The sequence below is a fragment of the Neopelma chrysocephalum genome, unplaced genomic scaffold (assembly GCF_003984885.1).
Source record: "Neopelma chrysocephalum unplaced genomic scaffold, ASM398488v2 Primary Assembly neopelma1_24, whole genome shotgun sequence".
Lineage (NCBI taxonomy): Eukaryota > Metazoa > Chordata > Aves > Passeriformes > Pipridae > Neopelma > Neopelma chrysocephalum.
The window spans coordinates 8114899-8130655 of record NW_020897693.1 but is presented as its reverse complement, the minus strand read 5'-3'; the positions used below and the strand labels follow the sequence as shown (position 1 = coordinate 8130655).

At 36.9% G+C, this 15757-nt stretch overlaps 1 protein-coding gene across 2 annotated transcripts in view; it reads left to right on the top strand.

Annotated features, from left to right (window-relative positions):
- KCNQ1 (potassium voltage-gated channel subfamily Q member 1) overlaps positions 1-15757 on the top strand; it is a 338092-nt gene that overhangs the window by 106313 nt on the left and 216022 nt on the right. The window contains exons 11-13 of one of the 2 annotated variants that reach the window (XM_027701988.1): positions 200-226; positions 2207-2272; positions 5178-5298. In XM_027701988.1, the coding sequence (XP_027557789.1) occupies positions 200-226; positions 2207-2272; positions 5178-5298 (214 nt within the window). The remainder of the gene's footprint in view (positions 1-199; positions 227-2206; positions 2273-5177; positions 5299-15757) is intronic. The other variant, XM_027701999.1, reaches the window with a different exon arrangement.

Genomic DNA, 15757 nt, shown 5'->3' with positions numbered 1-15757 from the left:
CCTTTTATCATTAAGAATACTTTTATAATTAAATTTCTAAGCTGATCAAGGACAATATGATTTGCTGGCAGCCTACTACTGCCATTTCAAAAATCAGCTCTATAGCTTTCAGTAGAAGGATTTTCTGTGATTTCTTCTGATGCTTATCTTTTTTCTTTTTTATCTGCGTTCTGCTCTCTAAACTGTTACAAGTATACAGGACAAACAGGAATGTTAAAATTGCTTGGTAAGTTGAGGAAAATAATTCTATTTATGGCATGCTAGCTTATGACAGTGTAATGTTTGCAGTGCTTTTCATGTGTGTCTAGTGCCATATAGTTTCTAAGAACTCTTTTGCAGCCAAGGAAATCTAGACAGACAAAAATGTACATTCTCACACTTGTAATCACAATTGCACCCACAGTTTCATTACAAAGAGAAAAGTGAACACTCATTTATATAAATAGGTGATCTTTAGTGGGTTCCTTATACTTGAAAAATTGCTCATGTATATATAAACAATAAAAAAATTTGCCTATAAATAAGGTATGATTCATCCAGTAGTTAGCTGAGCATATAGATGAGAATTAATTTTTAAATAAATAGATTAGGTGGAAGAAAGTTTTCAGATTTGAGCCCCAAAGCTGTGCATTCTGAAGTACATGCTGTAAAAATGTGCAGTAGATATTTATGAACAAATGGGGACCCATAAATTAAATAATTTATTCTACTGTTTGTCTGGATTCTGTGATCACTTAAGCAGCCATGTAGTCCTGTGATGTTTCTAATATGCTTGCTTAGGCACTTTCTTAACAATTGAGTGTTCCCCAAAGATTGTAGGACTGGAGCTAGGCCTGGGCAAAAGACCTCTGTGATTTAGTGAGAGTGCTGTGAGCCACCTGTAAGTTTTCTCCTCTGAATCCACTAAGGACAATAGAGGCTTCTTTTCAGTGATCAGGTGCAAGGATGCTTAGGCTTAGATCAAATTGTCTGAAAATACAAGGTTCAGTTTCTCCTCTGAACCCATATGGAACACAGGTGTAAATAAGGTGGTAAAACAGCAAAAACAAACTGAATCTCCTTAACTTCCCCCGATCAATCCTTGATTTGCCCATTTTCCAGTTTCCACTCTTCTCCTGTGTTCCAAGAGGTGCATCTCTGTTGGGGGTGAGCACAGTGGAACAAAATCAGGAGAGCAGCAAGAGACACCAAGTCACCTGTTTTACATGAAAAAGAAATTCCTTCATCTTGGGGAAATATCAGAGGAGCTTTGCCAGCCATCATAGGTTCAGTTCGTATTTCCTAGCCAGGCAGCCTGAGCTCAGTGGACCTGAGAGATTACCTAACACTGTTCTCACAGTGACTCAAGGAAATAAAAAGGAGAGAGTGTAATTGTACTTACTGTCAATAAGATTACCTACACAGAAAACTGAAGCTGCCAAATCAAAAGTTCAGAAACAAGAAATTAGGAAGTACAAGAATACAGAGCTGCTCATTCAGCTTTAATTTGGCCTTTGGAAAGACTCTAGTCACGTATCCATATGCTGCTTTCTCATATACAGCAAATTTATGGACTGCCCACTTATACTTCAGTCTTCACACTCCTGAATCCTGCATCTGGCATCCCTGTCAGTATCCTTGGGCAACCAAAGATTTCCAGCTATCTCCTCTTTCCTTCTTTCTCCTGGCATCGTCAGTTCAGCAAAGACCCAAGAGCATGCTGTTGTGGTGTAAGAATGGTACTCCCCAATGTAGTACTCGCACTGAGACTCTCCAAACCCTTGAAATCTGGCCAGAAGACAGTTGCACTGTGAACAATAGGAACCAGAGCAAGAGAAGTCTGACCTGTATGAGACTGGACATTCAGAAAAGGGAAAGATTTGAGAAACCTAAAAGTCAGGAAGAAAGGGCAAAAATAGATTGCTTTCCTCAAAATGGAACTGGGATCTAGGGGAGAATGTCTTGCAGCAGGTGACACTGCCATGAAGAATGAGTTTGGAGAGGCAATGATGCCTCCTCAGTGGCAATTTAATATTCTGCTAATGTGCACTCTACTAGAGTTTCATATAAACTCTTTTCCACAGTTTTTTTTTTTATTTTGTGTCAGGTAGAACATACTGTATTTTATGTATGTTTGCATCTCCTCAGCTGCCTGTCTGGAGCTTTTTCTTTTTTTTTTTTTCCCCTCTTCTATCTCTGTTTCATGTGCATCTTTACTCTGACTCAGATTGTCAGCGCTCCTGGCCATCCTTTTCCGCAGACCAGCAGTCTTCCAGTGCTCCTTCCTCTCCAGGTAAAGCTCATAATATTTCATTGTTCCCTCATGTTCCATCACCTTTGTTAATTACTAAATCTTTGTGATGCTCTGTCTGGAGTTGCTGTGGCACCAAAATATAGAGCTGTTCTTTAAAAAAAGGCGTGGGCATTTCAGTAGAATTTTACATTTGGAAGTTGATCAGGTTGTAAATTGCAAATGTTAAAATAAAGGTATTTTCTGCAGGCCACAGATGTTTTCTAAATGCATTAATGAAAACTCAGATTTTTCCATGAAAAAATGCTTGAAGTGGTTACCTTTTTTGTCTGTGCTTACAAAACAGGAAGTGTAAAATATTTTCTGTCTTTCTGTCCAAATAGTCCACTACCAGAAATGCATCTACATACATGTCATATTGTATATAAAATTGTTGTGTTGATAATTCAGAAAAAACATGAGTAATTTCTTGTTATTGTGTTTATAATCCCTGATTGAAAACTCATAGAATTGTAGAATGGTTTGTGTTGGAAGGCACCTTTAAAGGTGTGTAGCCCAACCCCCCTGCAATGAGCAGGGACATCTTCAACTAGCTCAGGTTGCTCAGAACCTGACCTTGAATGTTTCCATAAAATTCAGAACTTCTGTTTTATAGCAGGGGTTCTCGTACTCTGGGAAGTGTATTTTCTGTTATTTCAAAGCAGTACTTGGCTCAGCATTGTCATTTGGATAGTCATGCCTGTTACCTAGGTTGTGCTGCTACCCATAAAAAACAGAGAAAATAAAGTTGGGGATCCCCTAAATTATACCAACCATCCTTTGATACACTGTTTCATGTTTCTGTTCACTCATTGTTATCCATTGGAAATTAGTGTCCAAAGTTTCCTTTGTTTTTTTTCCCCTTTAGCCTTCATATTTAGAAATTTAGTGTCTTTTTTTAACATAATTTTTTTAAACAATGCTTTGTAAGAAAGACTCTTCCAAATTCAAATACCTATGAATTTATTTTTATAAGTAAAATAATGTGTTTTGCTTGAGCCCTGTTTCAAGGCACTTTGTGGCAGGGAAGCTCTTACTAAGGCTCTTTTCTTGGTTATGATGATCTTAGAAATTTTAAAAATAGAGGGAAGGAGATACTATGTTTGCCTCGTACCAATCAGCTCTTCATCTCTATATGCTCAGATAAGAGCTCTTTCAAATTGGCTGAGTCACAGTCTTGAATTCTGGTTCCTTTTTTCATTGTGCCACTCCTTCTCTCCCCTTCCATGAAACTGAAAAGCAGTAACTGTGAATGATCCAAGAAAAGCTGTTTCTGCAGATCCATTTGTGTAGTGTGTGTATTGTATGTCTCATAAGCACTGTTTGGTGACTTTTCAGCAAACACGAAATGGTTTTAAGTTCAGCAGTTTTTATCACTTGCTGTCAGGAAAACTTAAAAGTTTGTGAGTCCTCCTTTCCTAGAAACTGGGAAAGTTATTTATATCTTGTATAAATGAAAACAGTGAAAATTAATTTAATGAAAGCTAAAAGAGGTCTGTTTGAAAGGCATTTTGCAGCATATCTGAATCTGGAATTATTTTGCTTGTTTCACAGCCACTGTCTTGTATGTTGGCTACAGCAAAGGGATTAAATAGTATGGTACTAAAACCAAAAATTTAAGCTAACACTTCCTAAAACGAACAACAGAATTTTCAGTTTTAGGTGTTGCAAGTGGCTCCTGCTTGTAATAATTGTATCTCGTAGCACTTGTCTTATTTATTTATTTATTTAAAACTGTGATTTCAGAGTTCATCCTTTCCTATTAGAATTTCTGAAGAACAGATTTCCCTTTGTGATTTTGGACAGCCATGTGCCTGATGATATAATAACATTTTGTCTTCTTATTATTTGTAAAAGTTCAAATCCATTTCTGCCATATGAAGATATCTAATTACTGGAGTAAAATGGTTGTAATTGAAAAAAAACGTTTCCTGATACCCCCCTTCTATTCTCATTAAGTATCAGTTACATTTAGGTTATATATTTCTGCTTTATTCCTTTAGCTTTTGTGTGGCATTTTGGTGGGGCATTATTTACTTTTATAATAAAAAGTATTTTATTTAATATAGTAGAGATTTTATAAATTACTACATTATAATTATTTTATTGAATGTTCCAACCAGCTACACAGACAAAGGTTTCTATGAAGGTGTCATAATCTGCCTATGATTTATATGGAATTTAACTTGGTTTTGTTCTCTGTAAATTCATTTACAGTCATGTAAACCACACTAGTGGTTTTATTTATATGCAGATTTTGTGGCTTCACTAACAAATGCTAGGACCATGTTGGAAAAAGCACTTAGGAGCCTGAGTTTAAAAATGAAATCTGTAACACTGCCTAATTTCTTGGATGCATGAAAGTGATGACATGCAAATAACTTTGTCACTATAACTTTCGATATCTGAAGTTCTCTAAAACAACCTTCCCAATAAGGACCTTATCTTGGATGACCTGAAGATCTTGCCACCTACCTGTCTTATGTCTGAGGCCAAAGATGAGGCATCCTCCTGCCTAAGTTTTAGAGGGAACCAGCAGACTGCTCAGACAGTGTGTGACAGGAGCTGACTTGCTCACCATGATAATCCTTACACTCCTGTGTTGATCTAGGCCTGGTTTCTTGATCTTAGTTAGAGGTATTACACACCAGAATCTGGTATTATAAACTCAAACATGAGGTAGAGTGTGAACAAAAAAAAAGAATGAAATATTAATTTTAAATCTTTGCCAGAACTTGAAATGCTTTGGGTAGAAGAAGAGTTAAAATTTTGCTTTTCATGAACGCTGCAATTTTTGGTAGTAACTTCAGTTTTCAATATTCTGTTAAAATGTACGGTATTTCAGAGATCCAAATGAGTGGGAGTCAAGTGCTCTTGGTTTAACTGTTACCTGCATGTTTTTTCACAGTGAAAAAAAGCCCGACGTTTTTAGATGTGAACACAGGACCCATCATCAGGACCAGCAGCTTTGCCGATGAGCTTGACCTGGAGGGTGAGACACTGCTGACCCCAATAACTCACATCTCACAGTAAGTCAAGGCTGTTGAATTGTGCATTAGTTGACTTAGACAAGAGAAGCCAATTCAGGTGGGAGGAGCTGAAATATGGAGCTGATAGGGCTATCTCAGATATTTGCGTCAAACTCTTTTTACCTTGAAGTTGGTGTGTATTCTGTTCTGAGTGCTAGTAAATCTTCATGTTGACCTAAAGAAATGTTCACTTGGTTGTGACACAAGGCTTTAGTTTTTAGCTGATGTCTCTGGGCAACTGGTGGCTGATATCCCCAAGATTCTTCTACAGAGACAATGTGTGGGAGTTCTTGCCTGGTGAGAGTTATATTACTCCATCCACCATTTTCCGGTGGAATAGCTGTAAAGTGCAAATTTTAAATACTACTTGTATGAAACACAGTTTCAGCAGCACCTTCTTTAATGGTCAAATGATGTTCTACATTGAAAGAAAAGCTCTGTTTGATCATTATTACTGCTTTATTGTATATAAAATGATCTGAAATAGGCCTGTACTTTTTTTGTCTTTTTCCTTTTAAAGGAATATTTTCCACTTGTCTTTTATGTTATCTTCAGGTTCTCAGATTACTCTAAAAATTTGCGAATTGCAAAAGATTTTTCTTCAGATGCCTTTAAAATAAATCTTCTGTCATTGTTTAATTCAAACTCCTGGAAAATGCTTATTATTTGCCATAGTACATGTGTCACAGTATGTCCTCTAGCAGAGGAAAACAATTTTTTCCTCTCCTGTTTCTAGAAATCTGAGTATTTCTGCAATGAAACCACAGATGAAAATTCTTGGCATTCTTGTATTTCTGAGGTACAAAACATGTAGAAATGCCTGCTGCCAATTTTCAGACCTTCTTTCTATACAGTATAAATAGCAGAGAAACACAAATGTACTTTTTATAGCCATTTTGTAAGGGCATTTATTAAAAAAAAAAACAAAGAGTAAGTTTTGGTGGAATTTTCCCTACCCCTAAGCAAAGGTATTTGCATTTTCATCTGAATCACACAAATGTACATCTGTTTGTAGGCAAAGGATTTAGGAGACTTGTATTCTGGAAGATTTCTTAGTGGTACAAGCAGAAGGAGGAAATAATAAATTTCCTCGAGCCATAGACAAGAACAATGGAGCAAAAAAACCAGATCTAGATGTTTTCTTTGTGTAGCTTTTTTATAACTTTAATTTACCACAACATTGCAGTCTTTCTTTAAGACAAATAAGCTTTGATGCTAGGAGTTTTCATTGTCCTTTTTGGATTGCGAATTATTTAGTTATTTTTCATTGATACTTTTTAAATAATATACTTCATTTCTTTTAAGTTCAACTTGTGTATCAGCTGAGATTTTTTTGCCTATGAACTACTTGTGGGAGACCTTAGGATATAGGTAATGTATATCAGCTGAAGAACTGTACCAAATTAACATCCTAGTCTATCAGTAACTTAGATATTTCTTTTTTACTTTCTTAATTTTTAGTTGTAATCTTTGTTGAAATCTCCCTAGATTGCTCTAGTCGTGACTCATGGTACAAAACTTGTCCCCATATGTGGCTTGAATTGAGTCTCTACTGGAGTGGAAGAAGGTGGAAGTCATTGTTTCTTTTAAGACTTTGCATTTAGATTCAGAACTGGATAAATTGGATGAAATGGAAAACTGATAAAATATTAGTTAAAAAGTGTCGCTTTGAAACATGGGTGCCCAAATGTTGTAGAGCCTGAGAGCTGTTCACTTAAAAGTGCATCTACTTTGTATGCAGTTTATTAAAAGTCCTGAAACAATGCCAGATCAGCCTGTAGTTATAAGGGTTTGTCAAACGGTAAAACCCTGTGTTTTGTAAGGTCAGTTGGACTATTGTCATTCAGGCAACATATATTCCCAAATATTGAAATGAAAATTATTTCAGTGTTTGTTTAGCTGTTGAGTTGTGCATTCTGCTTGCATTTGAGGTGGTTGAAAAGGAAGTTGCTGTTGCTGTGTGTCGCTGGGTACCTGTGTTGCTGGATGCTGAAGACCAGTCCATTTCCATGAGTTATTTAGACAAATGCTTCTTAAGCCTTAGACAAATGCTTCCTTTTGAAGTCCTAGGAAACAAATATTCATGAGGTAGTTTCAGATGTTACTAGGATTTGCCTGTGAGACATGTGGACATAGATTTAAGGATCAAATTTAGAATTGTGCATTAGATACATCTCTGTGCAAAGCCACAATAACTTTCTGTATAATGAAAATGGTTAGTCATTTCAGGTTTATACCTGTGTGTGTTTTTAATTCAGGCTTTAAAGTTATGCTGTGCCTGAGAAAATCTAGGATGAATTCTTTTGTTCTGATGTCCCCAGTTGTGAAGCATTTTATTTCCTTAAAGCACATGTGAAATTATGATTGCTCCAGAGTTGTTGATAAGGAAATAGGCAACCATATGGAAGTACCTGACAAAATTACAGCATCAGCTATGTTATAGAAAAGTCAAAAGTCAATCTAGTTTCAGGTCTTGAAAACAATTCATACTCCATCAGAGGAACAGAAGCATGAAGACAGTTTCACAATTGGAAGCATAATGTAAGAGACTTGACCTAAGGATGCTTGGATTTGGAATTCATAGAACTATTTCTGGGTCAATTATCTATTTATTGCAACATATGCATTAGCTTATCCATTAATCACAGAAAGGTGGCTCCAGAATAAACATTATTTTTTGAAACTCATTAAAACATGAGTAAATTTTGCAGTTAATTTGAGACATCCAACTAGAAAGTGACTTTTAGTTGACAGTATGAAAAATATTCCCTTTTGACAGGTAGTATAAATATGTCAGAAGTGTGGGGTACCTACAGTGTTACTGACAGGCAAACGCTTGGCATTGTTGTGGCTTAAAAAAATGAATGAGGTTGTTAAGGTTTTTTTCCTCACTTGTATTAGGTCCTGGAAAGTAAATGCCATCTTTCAGCCCTCAGCGATAAAGGGCTTTAGACTTCTAGGCCTAAAGTCCCCTTTAAATTAAATTTCAGTGCTCTGCTATTTCATGCAAAAATTACTTTCTTTTGGTAAAAGTAGGTGCATATTCTCACTGAATTCAATAGAACTGGTTTTGTGTCAAATACTAAAAATGCAGATATGGTGTTTTTTTGCAGGACATATGTCTGACTGTATTTTAAATCTGTTTTGAAATAAATATTTTATTAAATGTGGCTCTATTTCTGTGGAACTGCAAATGGGAAATCTTTCACCTGGAAAGATTACTGTATCAGTTAACCACTGTCACTACTTATTTGAAGAAACAAAAATAATAAATAAAAGCACACTGAGACCTGATGTTCAAAGAGGAAAGTTATACAAATGTCATAGAAAAAACAGATTTGCAGCAGGTGCATGAAGAAATATAGAATAAGACAGCAGTGGGGTGACTGCCCTTTTCTTGCTACGTGAGAAGTCTTATGATGCAGATTCAGCAGAGTGGTTTGTGTAATGAGCTGTTATGGATCTCACCTATAAAATGAACAGTTTAAAAAGTGCAACACACAGAGTGGTTTTCGTGATAAAACTTGGCCCTTCAGTGCTTTGATTAATACTGCTTGTGGCCTGTTCTGTTGTAAAATTGAAATAGAAAACTGGACTGCAGCAATATCACTTCTCTCCTTTAGACTTCTCACTGGTTAATTCTCTCTAATCATTGTGTTCCTGTAGTCTCCTGTTCCCTGCTTCACTTCGCTGGGCTTTTTGTTTTATTTGCATTTTAAAGCACTGAAAAATCGATGCTACTTGTAGCTGAGCCTCAGCTACCAAAAGGGTATTACCCTGTGTTAGTATAATTGTTTAATTTCAGCATTACTGTGGATCCAGCTGACCACATGTATTTCTAACATGTTGCTAACATTGCACATTTGTGATCTTGTTATTGTCTGTATCAACATAACAATAATTCTTGATGTTTTAACGACTCTTCTCCATGTATTTTATGTACCTCTTTATTGAGGTGATGAAAACACGTTTAATTAGTTAAGCATTGGTTTTGTCTGTAAATGTATAAAATAATTGCTTTCCTGCAATGGCATACTGATGTCATTTTAGATTTAATATGGTGGGCTTGCACTAAAGCTTTACATTGCAAACAAAAAGCACTTCCTATTTGTTATTGTGTTTCCTTTCTGAAAAAATTCTGTGTCATGAAATCAGCTTTATCTTCTCTACTCTCTCCATCATCATCTTGAGTGTGGTACAGAGCCTTTTAGACGTATTAAGAGTAAGCGGAAGACTCCAGTGGTGTTTTTAAAAATAAACCCTTCCTTATTAAACAGTCAACAATTAAGCAAACAGATTTACAGCTTCTTAATAATTTCCAGATCAAGAGGAAATGATAACAGATTAATCTTTCTGAATGATTGAAATGATTGCTTCTGAATACTTTGAAATATAATTGAAATATTTGAAATGAAAAAGTGTGCTGGTAAACACCAAGTACAGTGTCCATGGTGCTGCAGTTACCACTGGCTTTTATTGGAAATAATATTTTCTTTCCTTTTCTAGTTTTATTAAGGGTTCTGTGTTTTAATTGCCAGCATATAGTTTGTTGGCATGAGGTATAACCACATTGCCTAGAAAAAACGGTGCTGTATATGTCTCTTTTCTTTTGGATTATCTGTGAGTGGAATCCCTATTTGCTTTGATTTGCTAACTCATACTGTAAAAGATTCCTGCTTTTATCTTCCTCTTCTATACCAAAATGACCCTTGGAAGTCTGAGCAAATATTTCTTTTTCATTCTCAAATGGGCCAGATGGAACAGCTGACTTCTGCTGTCAGAAGAATTCCTTCTGAAATCCTGTTAACAACATTTAAAACCTGATTTCCATGGGGTCCATTTTATCATTAATGACAAGGCATGTTTGAAGAATAGCAGTGATAGCAACTACGTAAGAACATGCTTAAGACCAGAGCTAAATGTTCAGACATCACTGGTTACTGTCACGTGCTGTTATTCCAGTCATTTACTTGACTTGCAACAGGAAAGGCCTCAGTGCTTGCTGTACAGTGGGCAGTATCCCTTTTTCATTTGGCATGTTTCAGTGTGTTGTCAAGCTCCCTTAGGAATGCTGCTTACAATCTGTTGATTTAATAGTTTACTAAAAAGGGGAGGACTGTTTCCCAGAGTTATTCCCTTTGGTATGGAATAGTATCATTGTATCCTTTGTTTTCGTTATAAATTTACAATAAACTTGGCCATAGAAATTGACCCTGGAACTCTGGATGTATCAGGAATCTGATTTTTTTCATCTATTCAGTTGCTGTGAGAGACACTTGAGGATGTGAAGTTTCCCTAAAGCTGGTAACAAGCAGTCAGGAAAGTTCCCTTTTTTCAGCAGGAAACTCCAGAAGGGTTGTAAACAAGACACTGTAATGATTTCAGTGTCATAATCCCATTCTGATTTCTAATTGCAGGTTGTAAGGGGAGAGCAAAAGAGCTGTGGCAGTCCAGTCCTAAATACAGCTAATCCCTTAAGTAAGCTGTGATCAACACGGTACAGTCATTAAGGAAGACCCAAAGCATCTCTGATTTAAGAAATCATTAGTTTGCTGTTAAACCCAGTTGTAGAGGGGTGCAGAGCTTGTCTGTAGCTCAAGAGCTGAGTAGTTGTAATAGAGCAGGACATCAACAAACTTCTGTCTTAAATGTTGAAAGGCAAATGGGTATTTCGCTATGTTCATCGTGGTTTATAAGAACTTTATTTCTGGCTTACAAGTATTGATACTAGCTAGAAGCACTGCCAAAATACCTATGGCACACCTGTTGTAGCAGTGTGGTAATAGTCTGGTTATTGTGCATTTCTGTGTGCAGGTGCCCCAATTAAAAATCACTGTACATTCTTCACTGCGCCTGAAAAGAACTGTAGCCACTGCTGTGCTGAGACAAATGTGAACTTGTTTCCAGGTGCTGTTGCATCTGGATATAGTTAATCTGTTATCCTATGCCTCAGTTGGAAACTCTTTGAGTTGGGGACTGCTTGTGTTTGTCTGGTATCTAATAGGTGGGATCCCAGCACACAAACTGTTTCTGTGTTCTGTATCCGATGTCTGCTACAAAGTTGGCTAAAGTTGACTGATCGTGTCTTCCATAATACACTGATCGTCTTCCATAATACAGGCAGTTATTTACAATATTAATTTTTATATATGGATTACCTGAGATGTGCTGAAGACTTGGGCAGATCTTCATGGTGTCTTATTTCACGCTCGACAGTGTAGCAACTGAGCTGCTTCCAACAGTGCAGTAAGTGATGTGGTGAACATCTGTCCCTTGTGGTTACTTGCCTCTTTTATCTTTGGGGAGAAGTTCTTCTGTCCTTTGGTGGGTGGTTGCTTTTCTCATAGATTAGATAGAGTGTGTAGCTTATGTCTATAGATCTGAAGACCAGGAGGGATAATTAGATCATTCCCTTTGATCTTGTAAAAGACAAGCTGTAACACTCCATCAAGTTGCAGCATTATTGTGCTGCTTTCTTAATATGAGCAAAAACACAATAAAAGAATTGTATTAAAGAATGAACAAGATGAAAGAAGTTCAGGCAGGAACCTACAATTTGCAATTTCGTGTCTCCTTTTTTTTATTATGTTAACTTTCTATCTATATATTGCAAAGGGAAGTGCTATCATATATATACTGGTGCTACTATTTGCCAGAAGTCAGTACTGGACAAATACATTCTTTGTTAGAGGTTACAAACCTGTATAAAATAATACTCTCATGATCTTTTCTCTGTTACTGCAAATTGTCACTGATGTATTCAAGTGCAGTGTAAAATTAGTGTTTGGCTATTTTATGTTACTGACATGGTATAAAAGTAATGTGTTGACTTTTCCTAGTGTACAAACCGTGTAGGCAGAAGCTAAGATAGCTTAGCGATTTCTTTTGTGTTGCAGATGAACGTTGCATTCCTTGGTCTCCAAGTGCTGGTTTACATCTTGATTGATGTCAAGTAATTAAACCAGACTCCAGCTGCTTAGTGATTCAGAAGTACAAGGGTCCTATGCTGTAAAAACAACAAGCAACTCCCCACTTACTAACTTTTATAATTGTTTACTTTGGGCATCATGCAGAATTATAAGTGCAAAACCTTTTTTTTTCTTTTATTGGATGGGGGAGACAATAAAAATATCCCACTTTTATCCGACATTTAAAAAAGTTAAATTTATGATTATCTTGAGTTAACTCCAGAATTAAAGTTCAAATTAAAATTGCTTGAATATATTATCAATACATTTTTCTTATTAACTTCATTTCACAGTATTTGGCAAAGAAATAGTGCAGTTACAGGTTTTTTTCAGAAGTAAATGCTGCTGCCAGTATGACCAGTACCCAGTTCAGACTAAATGTAGTATTTTCCTCTTGCTGTACTTCTCTGGAAATTCTATTACAGAATTGACACATTAAAGAGTTTCTTCTGCAGCTGCTATTTCTGATCACTGTTGATGATTTTTTTCTGAAGTTAAAAACATGGTTAAGTATGATTAACACCCTACTGATGTAGCAAAGCTTACTGCAATGGAAGGTTTTGTTTTAAACATTTGCCAAGTCCATGGCAGAGCTGTAAAGTAGTGAGCTCTGTGCGTCATCTCGGATGCTGGATGTGTGAAGTGTAGTGTGCGTGGCCTTGGGCACTTGCCCTGGACAGAGAGCCCATGGGAGGTCACGGAGCTGTTGACTTAAATTTGCTTTCTTCACGTAACTGCAAGGACTGAATATAGTTGTGATTTCACTCAGGGTGTCAGGAACTTTGTCATTCCCTTGTGTAGAACTGTATGTTTTGTTTTACTTCTAGCAGGAAGTTCAACTGGGAAAAGCTAAAGTATTTTCATTGTCTTGCAGACAAAATACCTTAAATATCTTACACTAGTTGTCAGTCTGTTAGCAAACTAAAGCTAAGCACCTGACCTGTTGCTTGTGGTTGTGTGTTTTTCTCAGGTTCCTGTATCCCACCCAATTCTGTGGTTACTGAGTGCCTTTTGGGATAAAAATAAATACAGAAGCTAGTCATTGCTATGTCCGGTTACTACTCTGTGTCTGACTTTCCCAAGGAAAATTGATGTGTTTCTGTTCATTTTTTTCCCTGTTTCTCCACGTGTAAACTGTATAGGTATAATGTCAAAAGGGAAATGAATCAGAAAGTGGTAACTGGTGGTGGTGGTGGTCTGTCTTCATGTCCTTTTGGTCAGGGGCCTGCCCCACATTTAAGTCCTATCTCCTGTGCAGCCAAGTGTCATTGGTACAGAAATGTCACTGAAAAGGGGAGTTTTTGGGAGTGGTATGGCTCCCAGGGATTTGATCTTTTAGGAATTTTGGGCCCCTAAAAAGTTGCAGCCTTGAAAATAGAGGCAGAGAATGTTCAGTGTGACACAAAGTCCTGCAGAGAGCCGGGGAATTGAGCAGAGCACAGCAGAAATGTAATAATCGTTATGTGAGTCTTGGTTTATGAGAGGTTGTCATGTTGCCTTTTGTAGGTGCAGTGTTTTTTTGAGGGATGGCACTTTCAAGCAGGCTAGATCCATAATACATGCTGTGTATGATTGGAAAACAACAGGCAATGCCAGAAATGTTTTATGGTCGCTACGAAACAAACATGAAGGGCAGTGAACAGAGAGCTGTATCTCGCACTTGGAAATTGCTTGTTTGTCTACGTCTGAACAGTAAGTTCACTGTGTTGAAACCTTTAACATTCAGGCATACAGGCAGTGAAACTACTTGAACTATCCCCATGGCTTTTTTCTCCCCTGTAGTACAACTTTAAATTTGGAAAGAAATCTTTTTTGTTTTTATTCTAATCAATACCTATTTAGGCACTGGCTAGAATTTAAGAACAGCTCATAGATATCAAATTCATACTAGGGCTGCTGAAAATGTGACACCAGTGTGTATGGGATTTGATTTTTTTTTTTTAATAAAAGCAAGCAAAAAATTGTGAAAAAACAATTTTATTTTTTTAAAGGATCTTATTTTATTACAGAAATAAGTCTAGTATTTAAAAAATAGTTCCTAATTTTTATTTGATGATAGAACCCCAAAGTATCACAACATTTCTTAATATAGGGTAAAGAAAAGTACTAATTGACTTCCAGAACAACCAGTTTATACTCACTTTTCCATAGAGGCTTTCTCCATGCAAGTTAGTCTCTCCTCAAGGACTGCTGAGCCTAAGGTTCCTTATTTAAAAAACAGCCTACATTAAGACTGGGGTCCAGAAGTGGTCAAACTGAGCGTAACTCCTTCTCAAGTTGTAGTTTTGGTATGACGGAGTTCACAAGTAGTAGGCAGTAGTGAATGGTTTGAAAATCCTCACAGTCCATTATTTTTAAGTTGATTTTAACACGAAACATAAGTTTGTCTTGGTCTGTCGTGCAGATTGTGGGACATGCAGAACGTACCAGAGTGGTGCGAGATATGATGTCAGTTTGCCTTTCGTGAGCGACATGAGCTGGCAGCAGCGCTTAGCTGATCACAATTAGGATGAAAAACAGAAGAAACAAGCTTTGTATAAAGCATATGTTCTTCACCTAGGTCTGCAAGTCAGGGGTCAAATTCCCTTCATTTTTGAGTGTGAAGTGTTCAAGAGCTTTGTGTGGGTAGTATAGGGAGGTTGAGAAGGTGAAATGCATTCTTTTCTTCTCCCATCCTACCTAAAGTTGAGGATGCTGAGCTGCCATGTGTGTGTGCTTTCATTGTATTGGTGCCCTAAAAGTCCATTCTGGATTTAGTCCTGCTGTGGTTGGCTGGCTGTATGCATTCAAACAACTAAAATGAGTCCTGTGTGGAGATGTTCTGCTGTACCAGTTCTCCCTGAGAAGGGACAGAGACAGAAAGCTCAATTTGAAAGCACTACTCTATCTTAGCACACTATAGAGGAAAATTTGGCAAACTGGAGTAAATAGACAGCATCTGTTTCGAGAAAAAAAATCACACTGATCTTGAGAAATTCTGGTTTAGCAGCACAAACATTACTTTCTCCTCTATCTTCTCTTTCCACCCTAAATTCTTAGCTATTTTTAAAACTGTGCAGCTTTTAATGGTTCTTGTTATTACCAGTTCTATAGAATAAATAAGTAATGCAGGGGGAATAGGAAGTCAGGTGCATAATTAAACAGATGTTACAAAACTTCATCCATGTTCTAACTGTGAGAAATACATTAAAAAGTTGAAATGCCAGTCATTCTTCTTCTGTTTTTTTTTTAATGACTTAGTACTTCAGAATGTTTAGGCTTTGTGATAAATGTCTTTATTTAGAAGGAAAGGTAACGATTTGCGTGTATGCTTTGTCCTAGAGGATTTGCACTGTGGTTGGTGTACACAGGGCCTGGTGCCAAGGACCGGAAGGTACTAGACAAGAAATAGCTGTATTTGAGTCCTAAAATGGCTGCTGGGATAATAAATAATGGAGGGTTGCAACCACAGAATATTTGTTCTTCAGTGAATTTAGAAAGTGTTCTCAGTC